At 38.0% G+C, this 19,196-nt stretch overlaps 2 protein-coding genes across 5 annotated transcripts in view; both read left to right on the top strand.

Annotated features, from left to right (window-relative positions):
* Positions 1-375: 375 nt before the first annotated feature.
* tmem44 (transmembrane protein 44) lies at positions 376-5,968 on the top strand. Of its 2 annotated transcripts, none has more exons than XM_074668608.1 (9): positions 376-623; positions 710-1,002; positions 1,232-1,413; positions 1,506-1,592; positions 1,699-1,869; positions 2,227-2,385; positions 2,581-2,643; positions 2,745-2,879; positions 5,536-5,968. In XM_074668608.1, the coding sequence occupies exons 1-9, from the start codon at positions 454-456 to the stop codon at positions 5,701-5,703; spliced, it is 1,428 nt and encodes a 475-aa protein (XP_074524709.1). In that variant the 5' UTR covers positions 376-453; the 3' UTR covers positions 5,704-5,968. The 2 variants fall into 2 exon arrangements, with proteins under 2 accessions (XP_074524709.1, XP_074524710.1); XM_074668609.1 differs by having other exon boundaries at positions 1,232-1,410; positions 5,536-5,966.
* Positions 5,969-9,319: 3,351 nt separating this feature from the next.
* atp13a3 (ATPase 13A3) overlaps positions 9,320-19,196 on the top strand; it is a 35,690-nt gene continuing 25,813 nt past the window's right edge. For 2 of the 3 annotated variants that reach the window (XM_074667951.1, XM_074667949.1), the window contains exon 1: positions 9,320-9,516. The gene's annotated coding sequence lies outside the window, so the exon portion shown is untranslated. Of the gene's footprint in view, positions 9,517-17,382; positions 17,464-19,196 lie in introns of those variants that run through there. The other variant, XM_074667950.1, reaches the window with a different exon arrangement.

Raw genomic sequence — 19,196 nt, 5'->3', positions numbered from 1 at the left:
TAGTATTCACTTTTTGTTTTGTTTTGTTTTGTTTTTACAAATGATTTAGAGATACACACAATCACTATGCGCAGCGGTATATGAATCCATCAGAAATCTTATAAAGTGCTTCTTGGTTCATTGGAGGAGGATAAAATGTGTTATTATGACAATATTTACATTTTTATTTATTCCAGTTACTGTAATTGTGATAGTATTTAAGAAGTTGATAGGGTTACTTTATTTATTTTAATTAGAATTTTAAGTCCTTTTGTATGCAATTTTGATACAGGGTTCACATCCTTTTGTTTTCTCATTGGAGCTGAAACTTAAGTGGAATCCTTCCTTATATCAACACCCTCACCTGTCTGCGCCTGCGCGATTACGCTCCAATTAGCATGTTGGCCGCATAATAGCACAGGTGTCTCAACGTTTTTCTCGAGTCCTAAAAATGAAAACACGTCCAATATAAACATGAAGATAGTTGAAGCTACGAGAGGAAATTCCGACACTTTCTTCAGCAACCTTGCTAACTTTTGGGCAGACTTAGTTTCTACCTGTTTGAGCCTTGATGCTGACAAACCATGCGTGTCTACCGGTCTTAGCTGTCTGTCTGCATTGCTTTCACTGCTGTCGTGTTTTCTGTAAGTATTCATCGATTTAAAAAGAGTATATTCTACCGAAAATGTAACTTTTCTAAATGATGATAATAATAAAACAACCCCTCAAGGCTTGTGTACCAGAGGTGCAAACATCGGAGAGGAAATCCGGGAGAAACAATAACATCCTTCTACAAATTTTTCGGTAACCTGTGCAGCACAGTGGGAGCTGTTCTTTCCAATCAGCTGTACATACTGGTAAAATTAAACCTGTTTTTCATAAATTGTACCTTTCATCTGTTTAAATCCGTGGAAACTTACTTCTATTCTTTTTTGTATATTTTTATAGGTGCGTTTGCAGCTGCTGTGGATGTTATCCATATAATTTCATGCTGCTTCCATTTATGCTTGAACTCACAGGCAGGTAAGTTTACAATAAGGGCATTTCTTGATAACAGAAGCTTTGTTGATCTTCAGCGACTCCTAGCTTTACTATTAGAGTGTAGAAAAGTAGCACGGGTGATTTTTTTTACCAGCACCTAACTGATCTAACTGCTATTCAAAATAGAATGAAACCACTCCACAGATAATCAAATAATGTGAATTCAAGATGTGCTACAACTACAAGAATCTCAATGTGTGTGCTTTATCAGAAAAGAGGAGGAGGATGATGAAGGGCAGGAGGAGGCAGCATCTCCTCATTATGTGTGTTCTGTTTGTGGTTGGAGGAGGATTTTTGAAGCCCTGGGTCATCCACCATTCAGCAGAGAATTCCCTGAACGGGAGGAAACTGCTCCATGTCAACCTCCAAGTGGGCACACAAACATCCACGGTGGTGACGAGTTAAAATTCCTCAATCTACTTTGTTACGATTGACAAACCCTACCTGTTATTTACATCATCAACAACCTACTAATCTTTACTCAGGACAGCACTGAATTCCTAGGTTATACACTTGGCCTGCTTTCCTTTGTCATCTCCTGTACCTCCAGACTTCCGGCACTCAGTCAAGCAGTAAGTAACAAAAATGATGGGATTGTTTGGTCAGGCTTGTTTCATTTGTCTTTTATTCATTAGAATTCACAATGACAAATCCATTTCAACTTTATTTTCCCTTTAGCACAGAGGGCAGATGTTGACCTGGGTCTACGTGTTCTCTGGGCTGCTGTCCGGCTTAGCTGGTGCTTTTTATGCTGCTGCTTTACTGCTCTATGACGCTCAGTTCATTTCTGCTTTGAGAGCTCTGCCGTGGCTCCTTTCAGCAATTTGCTGTGTCTTCCTCGACCTTCTTGTATCCTTATATTATGTATCTATACATGATTATATATTAATTCAGTCAGAGCTCCACAACTGTTTTCTGTTATTTTATTTTTTATTTTTTTTTATTTTTTCAGAAAAAATAAATCCCAGGAGTGTTTTTGAAGGTTTAAACAAATAGCCTTAATGACCCTAAAAAGGGGAGAGTGAGGAGCAATAAACAGTGTCAACACTCTCATCAGTTTGAAACAGAAGAAAAAGTTATGTTGACAATTGTTGTTTGGGATAAATATGCTGTAAATGTCATTAAAAATAACTTGCACATTTTAGTTGTAAATTAAATGACTGTCGAATAGATATGATCAGTGGACCGTTAACTCAACGTGGTCAGATTTTAGTCATCTGCTGGTGCAAGAGAGAGACAAAGCCGCAAACCAACTTTTCTACAGACACAGAGAGTCTTTTGGGCTGTTCCAGCCTCTTCACTGAGGATAAGTCTGTCATGAAGAAGCACAGAAAACAGCAAGTTCACTCCTCATCACAAACAAAAGTAAGTTTTTTTTTTCCAACCATAATATGTATTATAAACTGGGGTCCAATGTTTAGGATTATCCCTGGACCCTGCTGGAAACCACAGCTTTTTATTTCTTTGTCTTTGTGGGCTTCTTTCACATGAAATACTTTTAGGAAGAGAAGCAAGTAATTTTCATTTAAATTACTCTTATAATGATTTTTATCTTCTTAGACCAAAAATGTCCAGAAGCCAACTGAAATGGGCCGTTACATGGATGTTCAATCTACAACAAAAGTAAGATGAGAGCTTTTCGGTGACGCCAGTGTTCCTTTTAGTTCATATATCGATCACATCAGTCAGATTTGATTCAGTCAGATATGTTTTTGTTGTTGCAGACATGCCCCCAAATGGATTCGAACAATGAGGGGGAACACCAGCCTCTTTACGGCACTGTGCGAGTGATCAGATTTAACAGCTTCTGCTCCTCAGACTCATTGTGTGACTCTTCACTGGAGAGTTCAGATCTGGAGGTAGGGAAAGGATATTAAGGAAAGGGTTGTGTATTAAAAAGATAAAACTGTGAGCACAGAAACGAATATCAGTATTTTTATTTATCAACAGCTCATATATATATATTTAGATAAAAGTAATTTAGAAGTGTTATTTCCCCTTTATTTAATTTCAAAAGCACCATGACTCAACTGACTGCAGAATTTCATTTCTTTTTGCTTAACTTCTGAAAATCTGATAGTTTGATTTTTTTTCCCTAAAATTTCTAGAAACAGCTTTGGGTTTATGCTATTATTCACACAGAAAAGGGATCATGTGGAATACTGAATAGCAAGTGTACTTCTATTAGTCTGCAACTAGGTGGAGATATTATCTCTACAATAGGGGTTCAGTGTGTGACTATGACAGCATGTTTTACCACTGGAAACTTGTCATCTTGAAGCTGGTGTTTGCACTGGAAGTAGTTGAGTTTTTTGACGGTTTATATAAACCATTGAGGTTCACATGGGGTGAATGCTGAGTGTCTGATGATTTATATATATTTTTAATTTAGTTTAACCTTAAAAAACCCTATTGAGATCAGAATCTCTTTTACAAGTGACCTGGCCAAGAGGGCAGCAGCACATGTCATAAAAAAGCCTTACATTAACAGTTTACAATGTGCAAATTGATTCACAGATAAAGTGCTGAATGTTTGGCAATACTTCTTTTTTTTTAATTCTTGCCTTGATTCTTTGTCTTTATTTGCTTTCATTCAAGTGTCATAAACTGAAGACAGGAAGCAAATGAAGGAAAAACAGACTTGAAAGGACTCATTAGAGGAAGTAGCACTGAGAAAAAGGGTTTTGCAAAATGTGGCTTTGTGCATTTCACATGTGACTCTGAGGGAAGTTAGTCAAGACAGCGGTCAGCGTATCCATTTGAGATTGATGAGTCAAATTTTGAGGGTGTGTATGTCTGTCTGTGTGTGACTGAGCAAGACTGTCTGTAGGTTAAAGTGTAAAGAGAAGATCAAGAAGAGTGCAGCTTTATGCTGCAGTGGTGTCCAGGCTTAAATATTGGCTACATTGTGGAAACTAGGCTTGGTTTGGAGGACAGTTTGCATTTATGTAACATCTCCTCTGTGAAAAGGCTGGGCTTAAGTTACAGAGAAACTGAAATTACAAGCCTTATCCTTTTCAGGCCTGAAGGCTCACTGCCATATGAGAAACTCCCTCACTGACTGTGCTGCTGTCATGAGCCAAGCTAAGAACGGAGGATGTCATTTAACGTGAAACAAAGGCGAATGGTCTGTGTTCAAAACAATTGCAGCGTGTCACTGTTCACAAATCAGGAGAAAGCAAACAATGTGAATGCCCCAAGTAGAGTTAGTTTAGCAGCTGAGAGAGGGTTTTGAAAATCTTTGAAATGTATCCTTATTTTAGCAAGTTAAACATGTAATTTTATTTGGCTCTGAGAAAGTAAAATCGTATTCCTAATTAGTGTATTTCCCACGCTAAATAAATAAATAAAAAACATTTAAAAAGGATGTTTTTGTGCTGCTTAATTCAGTCTGCAAGTCTGATGGAAAATTTTTGAATTTGGTGCGAAACTAATCTCTTATCCCAAGTCTTCTCTTAAAAAGAGAAAAAAAAGGAAATTCCTACATGAGTTCATTTTTGGTACTTTTTCCACATTATAGTTAGAATTAAAAGAAGCTGTTTACTTGGTAAACCAATAAAAAGAGAGTTCAGGCAAAGGTGGTGCATTGTCTAATATTTAACCCCAAGTCCACAGTACTCTTGGCGTTTCACTGTCATGTGTTCCCTCTGTTGTTCATTTCTTCAGAGGTTGTCAAACTGTCAAAATTATTCAAAGCCAGCTGAGGACAGAGAGGAGTTTGTATTGCTTTTGTAGAGCTTTACATATAAAGTAACATACCCCTTCTTTACAGGACCACAATCGTAGATCATGATAAAACCACATAACAATTTGTAGTATGCTGTCTGCACGAATGGAGCAGTCAGAGAAGCCTGCAGCTTGAATTGTCCATTGTGCTGTGAGTGTGTGTTTCTTGCTCATTTGTGCTGAGTGTCGGCTTTTTGCTGGGGTAAGACTAAGGTGGAGGTGAGGGAGGGTACGCTGAGGGGTACAGTTAGGGGTGGAATTGTTTGAGAGCTGCCTTGTGGCCCAATTGTTCTGCTGTAAAGAGTCTTTGATTAAAGACCAGCACAGGGTTGGGTCTGTCTGCTTAGGAAGTAAAGTCAAATGTTTGACTTGTGTATAGGGGGCCCATGCTACCCTTTGCTATTTTGGGAGATGTTTATGGTCTCCTGTGTGATGCCTGCTGGCCAATGTGAAAACAATTCTGAATCACTTGCATTTTCACACGAGTCCTAATGGGTAAATTTTTCTTTACTACATGAACTCTAATGTAAAGTTATTAACTGGCATCAAATGATAAAAGGATAAAAAAAAATCTGACCACAAATGTGACACATGAGAGGTATTTGTGGAACCACTATCATAACATAACATGATGATAAAAATGATGAATCTTTAGCATCATCCTCATATTTGACTTTAACCATAATAAATAGCCTCTGGTGAGGTTTTGCTGACCAAGTGCTAGCATCATAGCATTTGATGAATTGTAATAATTTCTTATAAAGTCTTTCTCTGTCCATTTTTTTCTAGTGGGATTTTGAAGAGGCAAATGCTCAATGGAATGAAACAACTGCAAAACAGCAGGAGAAGGTGAAGTTTTCGCTCCAAGAATGGCACCCACAACCATGTAAATCCTGTATTTGTGCCATGTTTGGACCCCTGCAGAATACTTCCCCTGGTGAAGATGACATTAAGTAATGTAATCCACAGTTGATGGAGCTGTTTGAAGGAAATAACGTTTACACATTAAACTATTATCTGTGGTACAACCTGACTAATGTGCTGCATACATGTATCTTCCTCATCTGAACTGGAAAGTGTGTGATAAAAAAAGCTGGAAGTTTGTCTCCACTGTGCAGGCTTATCAATGCACAAAGTGAATTACTACAGCTGATGTCAAAGGTCTGTCATAGAAGCATTTATCAAGTCTGATGAAGCCAAACCAAATGGATAGGAAAAGAGGGGGAAAAAACTACAACTAAAACAATATTGGTCCCCTGCTGCCTTTCATGGTCATTGGGTCACATCCTGTATTTTCCTAGTCGACCCCATTATCAGGGCTGGGCTGGGAAAAGGCCCAGTGAAGTAGATAAGCACCAGACTGGACGACCAGGGCTCCTTCGCCCTGTCCATCATCTTTCTGACCTCTGTTCATCTGCTTTCATAATGGCTTTGGGTGATGACCGTGGTGTAACAGAGCAGGACATTTATTTCAGAAGGGACTTCCTAAAGCCTGATAATGGAACAATACAAAGATAAAAGCAAACCGCAAGTGTTGTGTTTGAGACAAATTACTGGTAAATGAAGTCCAATGAAGCAGTCGCTGATTTCAGCAGTAAAATTATTGTGAAATTCCACCTTGTTTGGCCTGTATGGCAGACATAATTCAGTTCACAGCTTACACCATTACTATATGTACACACACTAAATACATCAGTGTTTCCTGCTACCTGAAATGTCATGTTGATAATGAATGGGAATATATCCCACATATGTGCCTTTCTAAAGAGGCCTGAAACCTGAGATGACATCTTTGATAACATGCACAATGGCTGTTTAACCGGGGCTCGTATCGCAGAAAATCTGTTTCTTTACTGGATCTTTTTTTTAATACCAGATTCAACTTGTTGGTTGTAATTCTGAGTGTTTTAATGCAAAATGAAGGTGAAAGCATTAAAAATCATGTTTCATTTTTTTATATGTTTTATCTGTCTCCAAATACAATCAGGGACACTGTATTATATAATGATTAAAACCGTTTTTTTTTTTTTTTTACAAGCAATAAACCCTTTCATTTAACTGAAAATAATGCAAAGAGGAATTTGTGAAAAAAAAAAAATAAGACCAGTATGTGGACTTTTGAAAGTAAAATATTTTCCCAGTTTTACATAATATAGGATTTCAGCTGCTCAGCAGTTAGGGGTCTCCATTGTCATGTTTCATCTCATGACACACCACATGAAGAAGGTGAATTAGCACTGTCTTGTTTGAACATTCTAGGTATTTTCTGGAAAAAACGCATCACCTGAATGGCAGCAGCTGTTTCTCCAGTACTGAACAGTGTTAATGGTAATTCCAAGATGTGTAAGATACCCACGTGATGGGCACTTAATGCATCCCCATGCCATTATGGATTCTGGCGTTTGACCTGTGCACAGATAACAAGCTAGATGGTACCTCTCCTCTGTAGAGTGAAGGATATGGCATACATGATTTAAAAAAAAAAAAAAAAAGATTTTTTAGATCATTGGGCAACTTTCATATCAACCCATCTTCATGAGCTTGGGCATAAAGAAGTCTCTGGCACTTCTGATGTATGTTTATTTATGGTTTTGTCATGCAATGCACAGTTTTAAATTGTACTAAAAGAAGTGACTTTTAACTGGTTCACAATTGATGTTTCTTTTTAAGTGTTTTTTATTTTCTTCTTTTTTTGCCTTTGAAGATTTCAACCACAGAGGCATGTTTGTTTTTGATGTGGTGCTGCCCGAGGGCCTGTAGGTCATGCCCCATCCAGTATTGGTTTTTAGTACTGTCTCTTGTACAGAGATTGCTTCTGATTCCCAGAATGTTTCATATTACTTTAGATGTACATAAAATCACCCAATTCCTTTTGATTTTATTTATTAAATCTTTTTTAAATTTTGATTGGAAACTTATTCTGAATTTTTTTAACTGTTTGCTCAAGAAGTTACACACAAAGTAGTGAAACTCCTCCTTTCTCTACTTCTGAGAGACTCTGCTTCATGTAACAAACCTGTACCCTAATTGTTGGGAGATTTTCCATTTTTATCATTTTCCTTTTTTTTGTATTTTGCAACATTACAATATTTTTTAGTGTTCTTTTATTCCCATCCCTATTTTTCATAAATGTGTTGTTGATAAGTTGGAAATGTGCATATAATTTACATAACATCATACAATTTTTTCAGTTTTTACATTTGATATGTTGTGTTTGCACTATTCTTTAAATGAAGTATAGGATTTAAATGACTTGCAAAAATCACTGTTAAACACATTTTTAGGGGTGTGATATAGTCAAGGAAGACAGTGTTTGTAAGTTTTAATGCCTTTTGATGTCATGATGAGTGCTGAGCAAGCACTAACCCGTCCCTTAGCCTCGGCATTGTCACTTCTGAGACTGGTGGGGGGTCAAAGAAAAACAGACTGTGTTCCCATAAAAAGGTGGAATTCTGTTTGCAGAAGTGATGAAGAGCATGGATTAGCACATCTGAAGCAGCAGTGGGAAACAGGGCCTTTTGTTTTTCTTGGCTCGTGCGTCAGTGATCGCTCCACTGCAGAAGACGTGGAGGATGCGTGATGATTTGAGCCTGCAGGACATTTTTCAAACTTGCTATAGTTGTCCAAAAGAGGAGGAGGGGGGTGGGGAGAGGAGAGAGGGGGTGAACTGTTCAGGCACAAAACAAAATCCTGGAGAGTTGCAGTAAATGAATTATCAGATAGTGAGCACTGATTGGGGATTAAACCTTGTTGTTACTGAATAACTCTGAAAAAATGGATTACATAACAAAAAGCCATGTGAGCTATTTGCAAAATGAGGACTTGTTTGACACGTGAGGTTCCTGGCACACAGTATCTGCCTTGGAAAACAGCTGTCTAAAGTCTTCTGTGGCACTGGAAAAACTTTAAACTGTCAAAATAAAAATGACTGACAATCTTTAACTTCAACATTCACAGAAAACAAATATTTTTTGAATGGTTGGATCTAGCATTTGTTATTCTTGACTCATTGGATGGGTGGAAGTTTAAAAATTTGCTGTCAGTCAAGTAAATTAATTTAACAAAAACGCCAAACTAAAAGTCAGGACAGACAGAAATATATATATTTGGGATCTTGTCCTGAGGATTTTTGCACAGGTTATTGCACATTTAAAATCTTTAAACACGATGCAACGAAAACTGCACAGGTTAATTTGCCATATCATCACCACTGTTGTTTTTGCTTGTTTTTGTCACACTTTGAGGATGTAAGCTGTCCATTAAGTGAGGTTGGATGTGATATTTCCTACTTGCTCTGATAATGACAACTCTCATTGAAAGAAAAGCTTTTCATATCCCCACTTTGGTTCCAGCATCATATTGAGTTGTCACCACTTGATCATCACATCACAATTACGTTCTTCATGTGTGCTTTGTGAGGCTTTAAATGCTGTGGCACATGGCACTGAATGAGCCTTGTATAACCGTGCCAATATTTACTTTTTGGTGATGGACGCACAGTTCACCTTGCCTAGTCCTCCCGTAATGCCATGATACGTCACATCCTGCCGTCAGACAGCCAGTTCAGGCCAGTTCACTTGTGCTGTAGTACTCAGTCTGTCCCACTGAGCTGTCAACTCAACAACCCTCCGTTCAGTCCGTCTGTTGCGACAACATTTTTCTATTAAACTTAGCCCTTCTCTATCTTCAACGACGTTTTCCTTCAGATAACAGCCGCTCTCTTCTAACTATGACTCGAAGGTGATCTTCAGAGTGTCCAGGTGGTTCTGGGTAAGCATGTTTGTTCTCGATTATATTTGCGGTTTTTGCCTTCATCGCTGTCATCATCACCCATGTGTCAGTCGCTAACGTTTCCTAGCGGGGCTAAGCTAATGTTAGCTCGATAGCTGGTAGATGTGCGGAGGACAGGTTGTGGTTGCCATTGAAACACCGATATGGTCCAGCTATGTTTGAAGCCGAAAGCGGGGTCGCCAGTGGGAAACACATGAACGTTAGTAATAAATTTAACTATAAGTACCTTTAACAATGAAGCTTTGCTAACATTAGCCTGCTAGCATCAAGCAATGTCTTCTCTCCATGTCGATAAGGCACTTACCTGGCTGCCAGGGGCTTACAGCTATATGATATAAGGCGAACACATGGCAATGTATTTGCAGCGAATATTTAACGGTTTGACTAATAAAGGCTTATGGAAGACTAAAGCCTTTGCCAATGAAATGCAACCATGTAGACGTGGAGTAGTCACAGCATACAACCAATGCAGTTCTTTATTGAATTATGGCTTGACTCTTTGTTGGCATGGTGGCTATTAAAAGGGTTATAGTTTCATTCAGTGTTGGAAGTATTTTCATTAGAACAAATGATAAAAGTCTGGCAAAATGTTAGGCCAACGCAACTATTCTATCCGTCAGCCGGTTTGGCCTCGTTCCTGCTGAACACCTGTCACTCTAGTCTCCACAAGCAGTCAAGGATGCAATGTACAGTCCTGCGTGTCAGTTCGGGGGACACACATCAGAAACACCTGCTAGAACCTATGTAAGAAATTAACTACATATTCTCTTGAATTAGTAAGTTTTTTCTCTTGTTTGATAGCCAGTTAGTCCAAGACATACTTGCAAGTAACTTTACCAAAAGGAAAATATCAAAATAAAAGCAGTAACCCTGAAGCTTTACGACTCAAAATAAAATAATTGTGTTACACATGAAAAGCCTAAAAACTCCCTGTCCTGAAACGTTTAACTTTAACGCACAGCATATTTAATTTTATTCTTGTAGAGGTGAAACCAAGTGTAATTCTCATAGCTGTCAAATAATATTTGTATTTTATCAAAGTGTTGTCCATAGTTTAAGTGTAATCGTGTTTATTGTCATCTGTTCAAAATATAAGGTAATCTAAAAGAATGCTCTTCAAGTTTTTAATGCTCTTTGAAACATGAAAGTGGATTGACATGCTTGCTTTGCAAATGTGAGTTATTATCATTTTTGCAAAAATCCAAAACAATAAAAAAAAATGTCTGGAAAATTCTTCGCAACGGTACTGCATGTTCTAAAAAAACACCTAAGACATAGCATGGAAAACTCAACCCCAGACTTCTGTAATGTTAAAACAATGTAATGTCCAACTTTACATCCGTAAAGATTAACTGAGCCTCCCCTGTTTTAACTGACAGGACAACCCGAAGCGATGGACCTCATAGAGCACAATAGACACACACTGAACAAAAGAAGCTTATAATGGGCAGTTACTTTTTCAATCATTTAAAGGTCATTTCCTGGATCTCTTACATGCAAAGTGAATAATCTCACATTTTACATTTGTGTCCCCCTCCACATGGGGAAAACAAAGCCATGCTGGTTAGTTATTACAGAGACATCAGGACAACTTAAGTAAGGGTAAGAAAGGCTCTTTGCATCAGTGGTCGTATCAGATAGTAAGTGGCTGTAAATATGAGACACAAGTCTTGTGAAGAGAACTATCTTACGGGGTCTTTGAAGCTGAACCTGGTCAAACATGAGTCATAGTTGCAATATTCACCAACTTAAGTTCACTGTGACAGCTCTGGTGAACATGAATTAGAGGAAATTTACTAAGTGAAGCTCAACAGTACAAGATGGCTTTGAGTGCCCAAAATAAAGTTTTCTAAAATGTCAGATGCTTAATATGCTTTGGATTAGCTTATTAATTAATAAACAAAGCTGGGAAATTGTTAAGATTTGTGCATTGCTAAACAATGAAGCCATAATTATGGCTCTTTATCGGTGTGAGCTGATATGTGTATGTTAAGGTAACTATTCTATGAAAAAGTTTTCCTTGCAACATTGATCTTGAATCAATCAGAAATTAGACCACACTTTTTAATTTCCTCTGTTTCCTCAGAAGCTGTGCCATCAGCAAGACATTGTTTAAAACATATTGGCAAAAGAACCAAATTGTAAAATTGTTGCTTGTACGCATTTATAACCTTAACAGATTGTTTGTTTTTTGTAGTGCCAAATTTTGGTGTTCGAGTCTTTTTTTGCACATCTACACTTTGATACTTTTAAATGTGAAATTGCGAGTGGGACCATGAGTAAATTGTTATCTTCCCACAAGATCTGACACTAATTGTCAATTAGAATGGAGTCTAGACTACAACTTTCCCCTCTACGCTTTATTTCATATTCTCCCACAAGCCTTTTGGCCAACAGTAGAGGCGATGTCATGTGAGTTATTTCCAACTGTGATGTTCTCTTTGACAATCAAGCCTGAAGCTGTCAGTGGTGAGGCATCAGGGTAACAGCTGTTGTATGCGCACTGTCTCTGGTGTGATCCCTCTCTGTGCCTCCTTTCTCTCTCCCCCAGAGGTGCTTCAGGTCATGCACCAAAGGTCTTTTCCAGTTGATTTGAACATTGCAGTTTCTGTGTTTGAGATTCCTAAGATTGTTTCTTCATCTTTCATTTGGCCAGATAATTACTGACAGAGCTTCAGCTTTACAGACACAGGTGACTATCGCTTGCCACATCTGGCTGGCACTCAGGTTAAATACGTTCAACTTAATGCAATTACAAAGCAATATAATGGATTTAAAATTAAAACAGAGTGTGGCTTAAAAAAGTGAATTGATATTTGTTATTTCAGTACCCAGACACTAATGTTTTGCCTTGAATAAGATAAGTTGCAGAGGTTTATTTTCCACAAAGATTGTTGTGAGGCTTTCAGCTTTGCTCACATAGCTTGTGGCTGCACACTGTGTAAACCTCAACATCATTAATTAAGATAGAAGGCTGCTGTTGATATTTTTTGTGCCACAGAATGGCTGGCATACCTGCACAGAAGAAACAAAAGTTCGGATAAGGTGATTAGTACTATATAGCCATCCAGATCAATGTCTTTAAACTGATTGATGTTTATTCATTTAGCACAAATACAAATTGTACTGAACAGTTCAGGAAAAATGCAAAGCATTATCTGTTCACCTTTCTGTTTATATATTAACCAGACTGTGGACTGGCTGGCATCTGCGTCTTCTTTGCTCCAGAGAGGCTTAGCAGATAATTAGTTTGTGTGGCTTTAATGAGAATGTGACCTTTGAGACGGGAGAAATGATGTCCATACACACGATGTGTTTCTGTTGTTCCTATAGGCCAGGCAAGTTAAGCTCCACACCAGCAGAAAAAACATTGTAGCCTTTGACTGATACGCAGATTTTTCTGTCTTTATTTAACTTTCATTTTACCAAAAAGTGATATACTTCAGTGTCAAATTAGGTATCTCTGCTGAATCATTGGTTTATTCATCTCAGTCATGGAAAAGAAGCATTTGGCTTGATTCAAGATGAACTCAATCTGCATGCACAGCAGACAGAGAGACTGATGAGTCAGTAAGCCCATAGAGCTCCAAAATTGTACAATTTTCATCAATGAATTTCCCTTAATAGTATATATCAACAGATTCTGCGGTTAATCAACTTGCTCTGAAATAAATAGAAATGCCAATTAAGAAGCATTTCATAGATTTCTTTCTTTTGCTTTGTGTGCATCAATCCACCAAAGTTTTATAGACTTGTATCAGTAGCTGAGCTTTGGGGCCTATGGTTTTGCTATTTGTCGCAGAATGTTCTTTGGATAGATTTGGTTGACTAATCAAAGCAGCTCTGCTTAGTGTAAGAGGCTCCTTCTTCTGTTTGAATTAAGCCCTCTAATTAGAGCTTAGCAGGACTCTTTTAGGATACTGTATATCTCCGTGCACTGAGCATCGTAACTCAGTTGAGTAAGGCTATGTACGTTTAATGCTCCTCAGTGAGTAAGGCCTGTCTAAGCGACTACACCTCAGCTAGGTGGGTAATACTTTCTGAAAAAGAGACTTTGGAGTGGTTTTTGTAACTCAAAGCATTTTGGATTGGTTGTGTAACCACAGCTTTAAAAGACTTTCTCCCACGTCAGCCAGCCTATTTACCAAATCTTTGCTTGTCTTAAGACCTTGCTTGAAACACAGACTGCTTTGGAAACCTTCTAACCTCTTGAACAGAATCTCATAGTTCTAAAAGTAGTGTGCTCCTGGTGAAGATATAGCTTTACACCATATGGGCCATAAAACAAATTAAAAAAAAAAAAAAAACCATATCATGATTTTATTTTTGCAAAAACACAAACAGGACTTTTTAGTGTTTTTGTTTGTTTGTTTATTTTTTATTTTTATTTTATTTTATTTTATTTTATTTTTTTTGGGGGGGGGGGGGGGGGGGGGGGGGGCTGTATCAAGAGTATTTTGCAGGTTATATAACAGTCTATCGGGTATTCAGGTGCTGTCTGCAAACCAGTTCCATTTTACAGGAATTCGAGCTGTGTCCCAATTCAGGGTCTGCAGCCTTCGAAGGACCCGCCTTGGCAGCCTGCGTAGACCGCAGAGGCTAAAGTGAATTGAGACGGTCTGGTCTATTGGCATTTCCTTTTTGACACTCCTTGTCAGGCAGTGCTGTAATAAAGAGTGTCAAATAAATTCGGTATGGCAAGCTTTCAAACAAAGTTAACCAAAAGCTTACATTTCAAACAGGATGGGGTTTTTTGTACTTTTAATATTTTTGCTATTTTACTTTTTAATTTATTAATTTTCTATTAATAGATTATAGCACCACAATCACATCATAAAGCAGAGTTAGCAACACTGTACATTTTGCCAGGGGTTTGTCAGATCAATTACAAAAACTTGTATGGAGTGCAATCTGTTTTAGTTGAACTGCTTCTCTTTTTTTTCAAAGTACTTAAGTGATTGATTGAAAAAATATATTTATATCAAGGTAGTTTTTTCCAGTGAATTTACATTTATGAACATAATTTTGCCATAATGAGAGGATTTATAAAGAAAGTGTTTCTCCTCTGTTAATTACTTAAAATGAACTCAAACCAAGGTTAAAATAGTTTTGGATATGTCATTATAGTTTAGTTTAAGTTAGTTTTGACAATTTTTTCCACTATAGTTTAGTTTCAGTTAGTTTTGGAGCGGGCATTCTAGTTTTTATTTAGTTTTAATTTTTCCAACAAGGCTTAGTTTTAGTTTAGTTTTAGTTTAGTTTTAGTTTAGTTTTAGTTTAGTTTTAGTTTAGTTTTAGTTTTTTCATATCTTATTAACCAGGTGCAGGATTCAAAAAGGTCAGAGTAAATATTTTGTAATACAGTTTATTATCGTTTTAGTTAACTATTATAACCTTGACTCAAACAACACATTTTTCCACAATAAAATAAAGTCTTCATCTTTTTTTTTTTTTTACAAAAATAAAGCCATTCATCTTGGGTTTTGTGATGCTAAGAAGGATTCACTGAATCTGTCCCTTGCAACACCTGAAAGAATGGCTGGATTTGTCTGGTGCATTTTGAGGAGCCTTTGAAATGGTTCATACTTCAACACACCGCTGCAACGTAATTAGCCTACAAATTCAGCCTTCGTAGGCTGCAGCCCCTGAATTGGGACACAGCTAAAGTTTCTTTTGGGGACCAACTTGTCAATTTCACTTTTGTTCGCAGCCACGCTTTCTATCACAGAAGTGGGGATCTAAAGGGAAAGGAAGATAAACAGACCAAGACACTACCTACAGCTCGCTCTGATTGGTCTGTTGGTGTGTCTGTAGTGCCGACACCAAGCAGACTAGCAAATGGGGTGATTCAGAGAAAAAAGACTTTGGTTGTGGCTGTGCATTGGCACGCAGACATATGGCACAGACAGCATTACAAGGGATAGAATGTGCACTACAGACAGTTCTTCATCTTTGAACTTTCTTAGTTTCTGTGAGAGTGTGTAAGATCTGGTCCAAACTCAAAATCTAGAAGCAGTTTAGTTTCAGTTTAAGAAGAAAGGTGCAAATTTTCCACAAGTCTTTGAGCCAATGCCGCAAGACTTTTCACACGGGAGCTTAAACACAACATCTTGTGATGGAAGACCTGCCAGTGTTGATTCAGAGTGGAGATGAGAAATATCCTGACATGGTAAAAGTGCTTTCAGCAGCCCGGCACTGTTTGCTGTGGGAGCCCCGGATCTGTGTGATGGAGAAACAGAACTTTTAAGTGCCGGTCTAGTGGTTTGCCTCCAACAAGACCAAGACAAACCAGCGGGCCGCATCAGTGGAAGTGAGAAGAAACAGAAACAACTGTGAAATTTAACAGAGTAACACAAACCTGAGAATAGAGATATGTAATGTTAGACGAATATGCTGAGGGTACATTTGCAGTCCAGTAACTCAATAATGTTACACCGACCTCAAATTTACAAAGGGCAGCCGGCAAGCAACTGCTCCTTTGTGTTGGTGTTGGTATTGGTGTTGGATTAATAATGGTACGGTGGCAACATAAACCTTGCATCGTGATCCAGTGCTGGCCAAGAACCCACGTTTCTTTGTGTGTTTGCTGTAGCTCAGTTGCATTTGTGTTTGTTCAGACATTTTGGCATGTTATTTCTGTGATAGAAACCCACTATAGGGCTCTATCATCACAGGGGTTGTGGGTATTGGGTATCCTGAAATATTAAAATCTAGTAGGTCTCATGCTTATAATAATGGAAAATCCTGCACATATTTCAAATATTTTTTTTAGTTACTCAGCATGACAAATGTGTGCCTGGTTAAGTACAGGACAGCCGCTGATGATGCAACCCCTCAATGAAGGAGACTTTTTTGACTCCTGGATAGCATCCTCTTTTTGTTACTGCTCCTGGACAGATTAAAACATACTAAACTTAATATTTCTACATGAAGCTAGTCTGATGAATGCACAACAGCAGATCTTGAGAATAAAATCAACCTGGCCTCACAGCTTCCACTTAGCCTCACACAATGCTGAGTCCCACAGCAGTTTGACGGATGGTTTCAAAACAGTATAAAATGCTTTGAAGCAGGAAAAGATGCTGAAAGTCTGACTGAATGCTCTGTGGATACATGAAACTCTGACGCATCAGAAAGCTCCTTAAAAGCACACTTTGCATTGAAAGTATTGGAAAAAGACTCACTTGCTCTGTCAGCTTGCAGCATGATATACAGTCCAACCACTCACAAGGCGTTAGCACTCTGTAGGTACTCCATGTCTACATGCATTTTAAGTCTGCTGCTCTTGCAGGACAGGGGCATAAATGGTGTTTTATTGAAACATTGGGCCATAAGTTCTCAATTTGAATAATTTTCATCCCCTCACCTGTTTCTTATTTGTCGTAACTCTTGTCTTGCTTTCATATAAATAACCTTATTGTTTTGTACTCCTGAAATAAACCTGTATGACTTGAAGACCTGTTACTGACAAATTCATAATGTGCTGATGTGCTCGATCAAGTACGACTCTTGCACAGTAGCTGTCTCTTACACTGTCAAGTATTGCAGCTGTTAATCCATGAGCATGTGGTCCGACTTAAGATTCAGCAACACTTTTTATCTGGGGGATTATTGTTTTAATTTTTCACAGTCCTCCTCTACATTTTCCATGTCAGAGGTTTTTAATGGGTTTGAGCAAAGGTTCAGATGCAGTCATACCTTGCTGGCCTTTTTATTTTTTTACCCCCCTCCTCCCCTTCCTGATGTCATCCATGTTAACACCCCTTTCCCTCTGAGATGATTATAGTAGCTTGCAGTGTTCAACAGGTCTTCACACTGGGGTTTGATCTGGAGGGTGTGTATCTCATCCTAGAACTACTTCATGTAATTACTGATTTTGGAGCTGATGCTTTGAATGAGAGGGCTGGATGTTTGCTCTACTGAGAGGTAAGCTTGACAAGAAGATTTAAATTCCTAAAAGTTCAAAGTTTGTAAGCCAGAAACCTTTTGCAGTTGCAGCTAACGTGTTGAACTTGTTAATTATCAAACTTAATTGTGTGGGGTTTCCTATTCTGTTGCCACATCTGCTCTTGAAATGTTATTTTGTCTGTGATAAGCTGATAAAGAAATGTCATGGTTAATATCTTATTTATGGTGGTGGGCTGTTCAGACATCAGGGGAAAGGCAGGTGATCTTAGGTTTTGGTATGGCTAGAATTCAGGGAGATAAACAGACTGATTAGCCCATGATGGGGAACAAAGCCTTGCCATAATGCCCCCTGAGTAGGAAGGGAAGTGATAAAGAAAGCCCATTGAGTGCAGATTATGATGGCAACAAAACACTTTTCCTCTAAATGCTTCCATGAATTATAGACCTCTGTCATTAGGTCACGGCTCATTGTTAGCTTTTTCCTTTTTGACTGTATGTTAAAGAACAGGACAGAAAGGGAAAGGGGATGTGTCTGGTCTTAGAAACTCTGCAGTTTGGCTCAGGTTCAGATTTCATAAAAATATATTTATGTTGAGTATAAGAGCTGCTAAAGATCTGCCTTATCTTTCAGAAAAAAATTCTTTATTCTCATCACTTATCTTACACATGCACAGGACTTGAAGCAGATTTTCAGATTTTGCAGCTGATGATAATAGGAATGTAAGTGTACAGAGGACTAAGGACTCAACAGTCAAAGGAATTGTCAGTAGTTTAATTAATGTAGGGATGAAATACGAGTCATGATATATCCAAGCTGTTTGGCAGCCACTTGCTTTCATCCAGCTTGAAGCTTTGTTAATTATAAAAATAGCACAAGTTAATTTGATTTTTAAAATACATATTAGTTGGGCTGAAATTTAGAGCTGTCTTGATCAGATCTTTTTGCCCCTGAGTCAGAGTCATTTGATTTTGAGTATCTTCTGATACTGAAAACTACGTCTGCTCTGAGACACCCAGTCCCAACTTTAAGCTCCTGCCATGCTCTGCTCCACTTTACGGCATTCAACCAATAGTGTTACTGCAGTAAAGTGATGTCATGCCCTGTGTTGTGTTCTGTGTAAAGTTTAGAAGGTCTGACTCGCTACCACCACATAACCATAGTAAATACTAGGCTGTTTTTTCCCATTTGTTTTGAAATATTCTAGCTCTGATTTTATATATATATTTATTATATATATATATATATATATATATATATATATATATATATATATATATATATATATATATATATATATATATATATATATATATATATATATATATATATATATATATATATATATATATATATATAGACACTCACAATCACATTTCTTGACTGGACTAGCACACCGGGATGCTACAGTTAGGGATCTATGTTTGCGTGTACAAACCTCAGTGGAAACCAGACTGGACTAGGCAATCTGCCAAGGCTTCATACTTTGCACGCCAGGCTTTGACCCAGAAGTCGAGCGACATGAATGTGTAGAAGCTGGGTAGTAAAGAACAAGAAGGATGCAACAAACAAAAGGGTAACTTTCTCAATTTACAACCTGCTAGCCTCTCAATAACTTGTTTCTCTGATGTTTTGGTTTGTGAGGCAGTAGATCGCCTGGGTAAAGGACCAATAGTTATTGGCTGAAAAGGTGCGTGTTGACACTTACAATGGCGTTGGCAGGCATATCTTTCTCAATCAATTGGTTCTTATC

The sequence above is a fragment of the Halichoeres trimaculatus genome, unplaced genomic scaffold, assembly GCF_033239565.1.
Source record: "Halichoeres trimaculatus isolate MK-OKI-2021-1 unplaced genomic scaffold, fHalTri1.1 fHalTri1_scaffold_4, whole genome shotgun sequence".
NCBI lineage: Eukaryota > Metazoa > Chordata > Actinopteri > Labriformes > Labridae > Halichoeres > Halichoeres trimaculatus.
This window is presented reverse-complemented; position numbering and strand designations above follow the sequence as displayed.

Excerpts from the sequence above, each read along its gene's own strand:
- tmem44 (XM_074668608.1), top strand. The coding sequence starts at position 454 with ATGAAGATAGTTGAAGCTACGAGAGGAAATTCCGACACTTTCTTCAGC. Across the intron at positions 2,386-2,580 it reads ACTCCTCATCACAAACAAAA|ACCAAAAATGTCCAGAAGCC; the intron begins GTAAGTTTTTTT and ends TTATCTTCTTAG. Across the intron at positions 2,644-2,744 it reads ATGTTCAATCTACAACAAAA|ACATGCCCCCAAATGGATTC; the intron begins GTAAGATGAGAG and ends TTGTTGTTGCAG.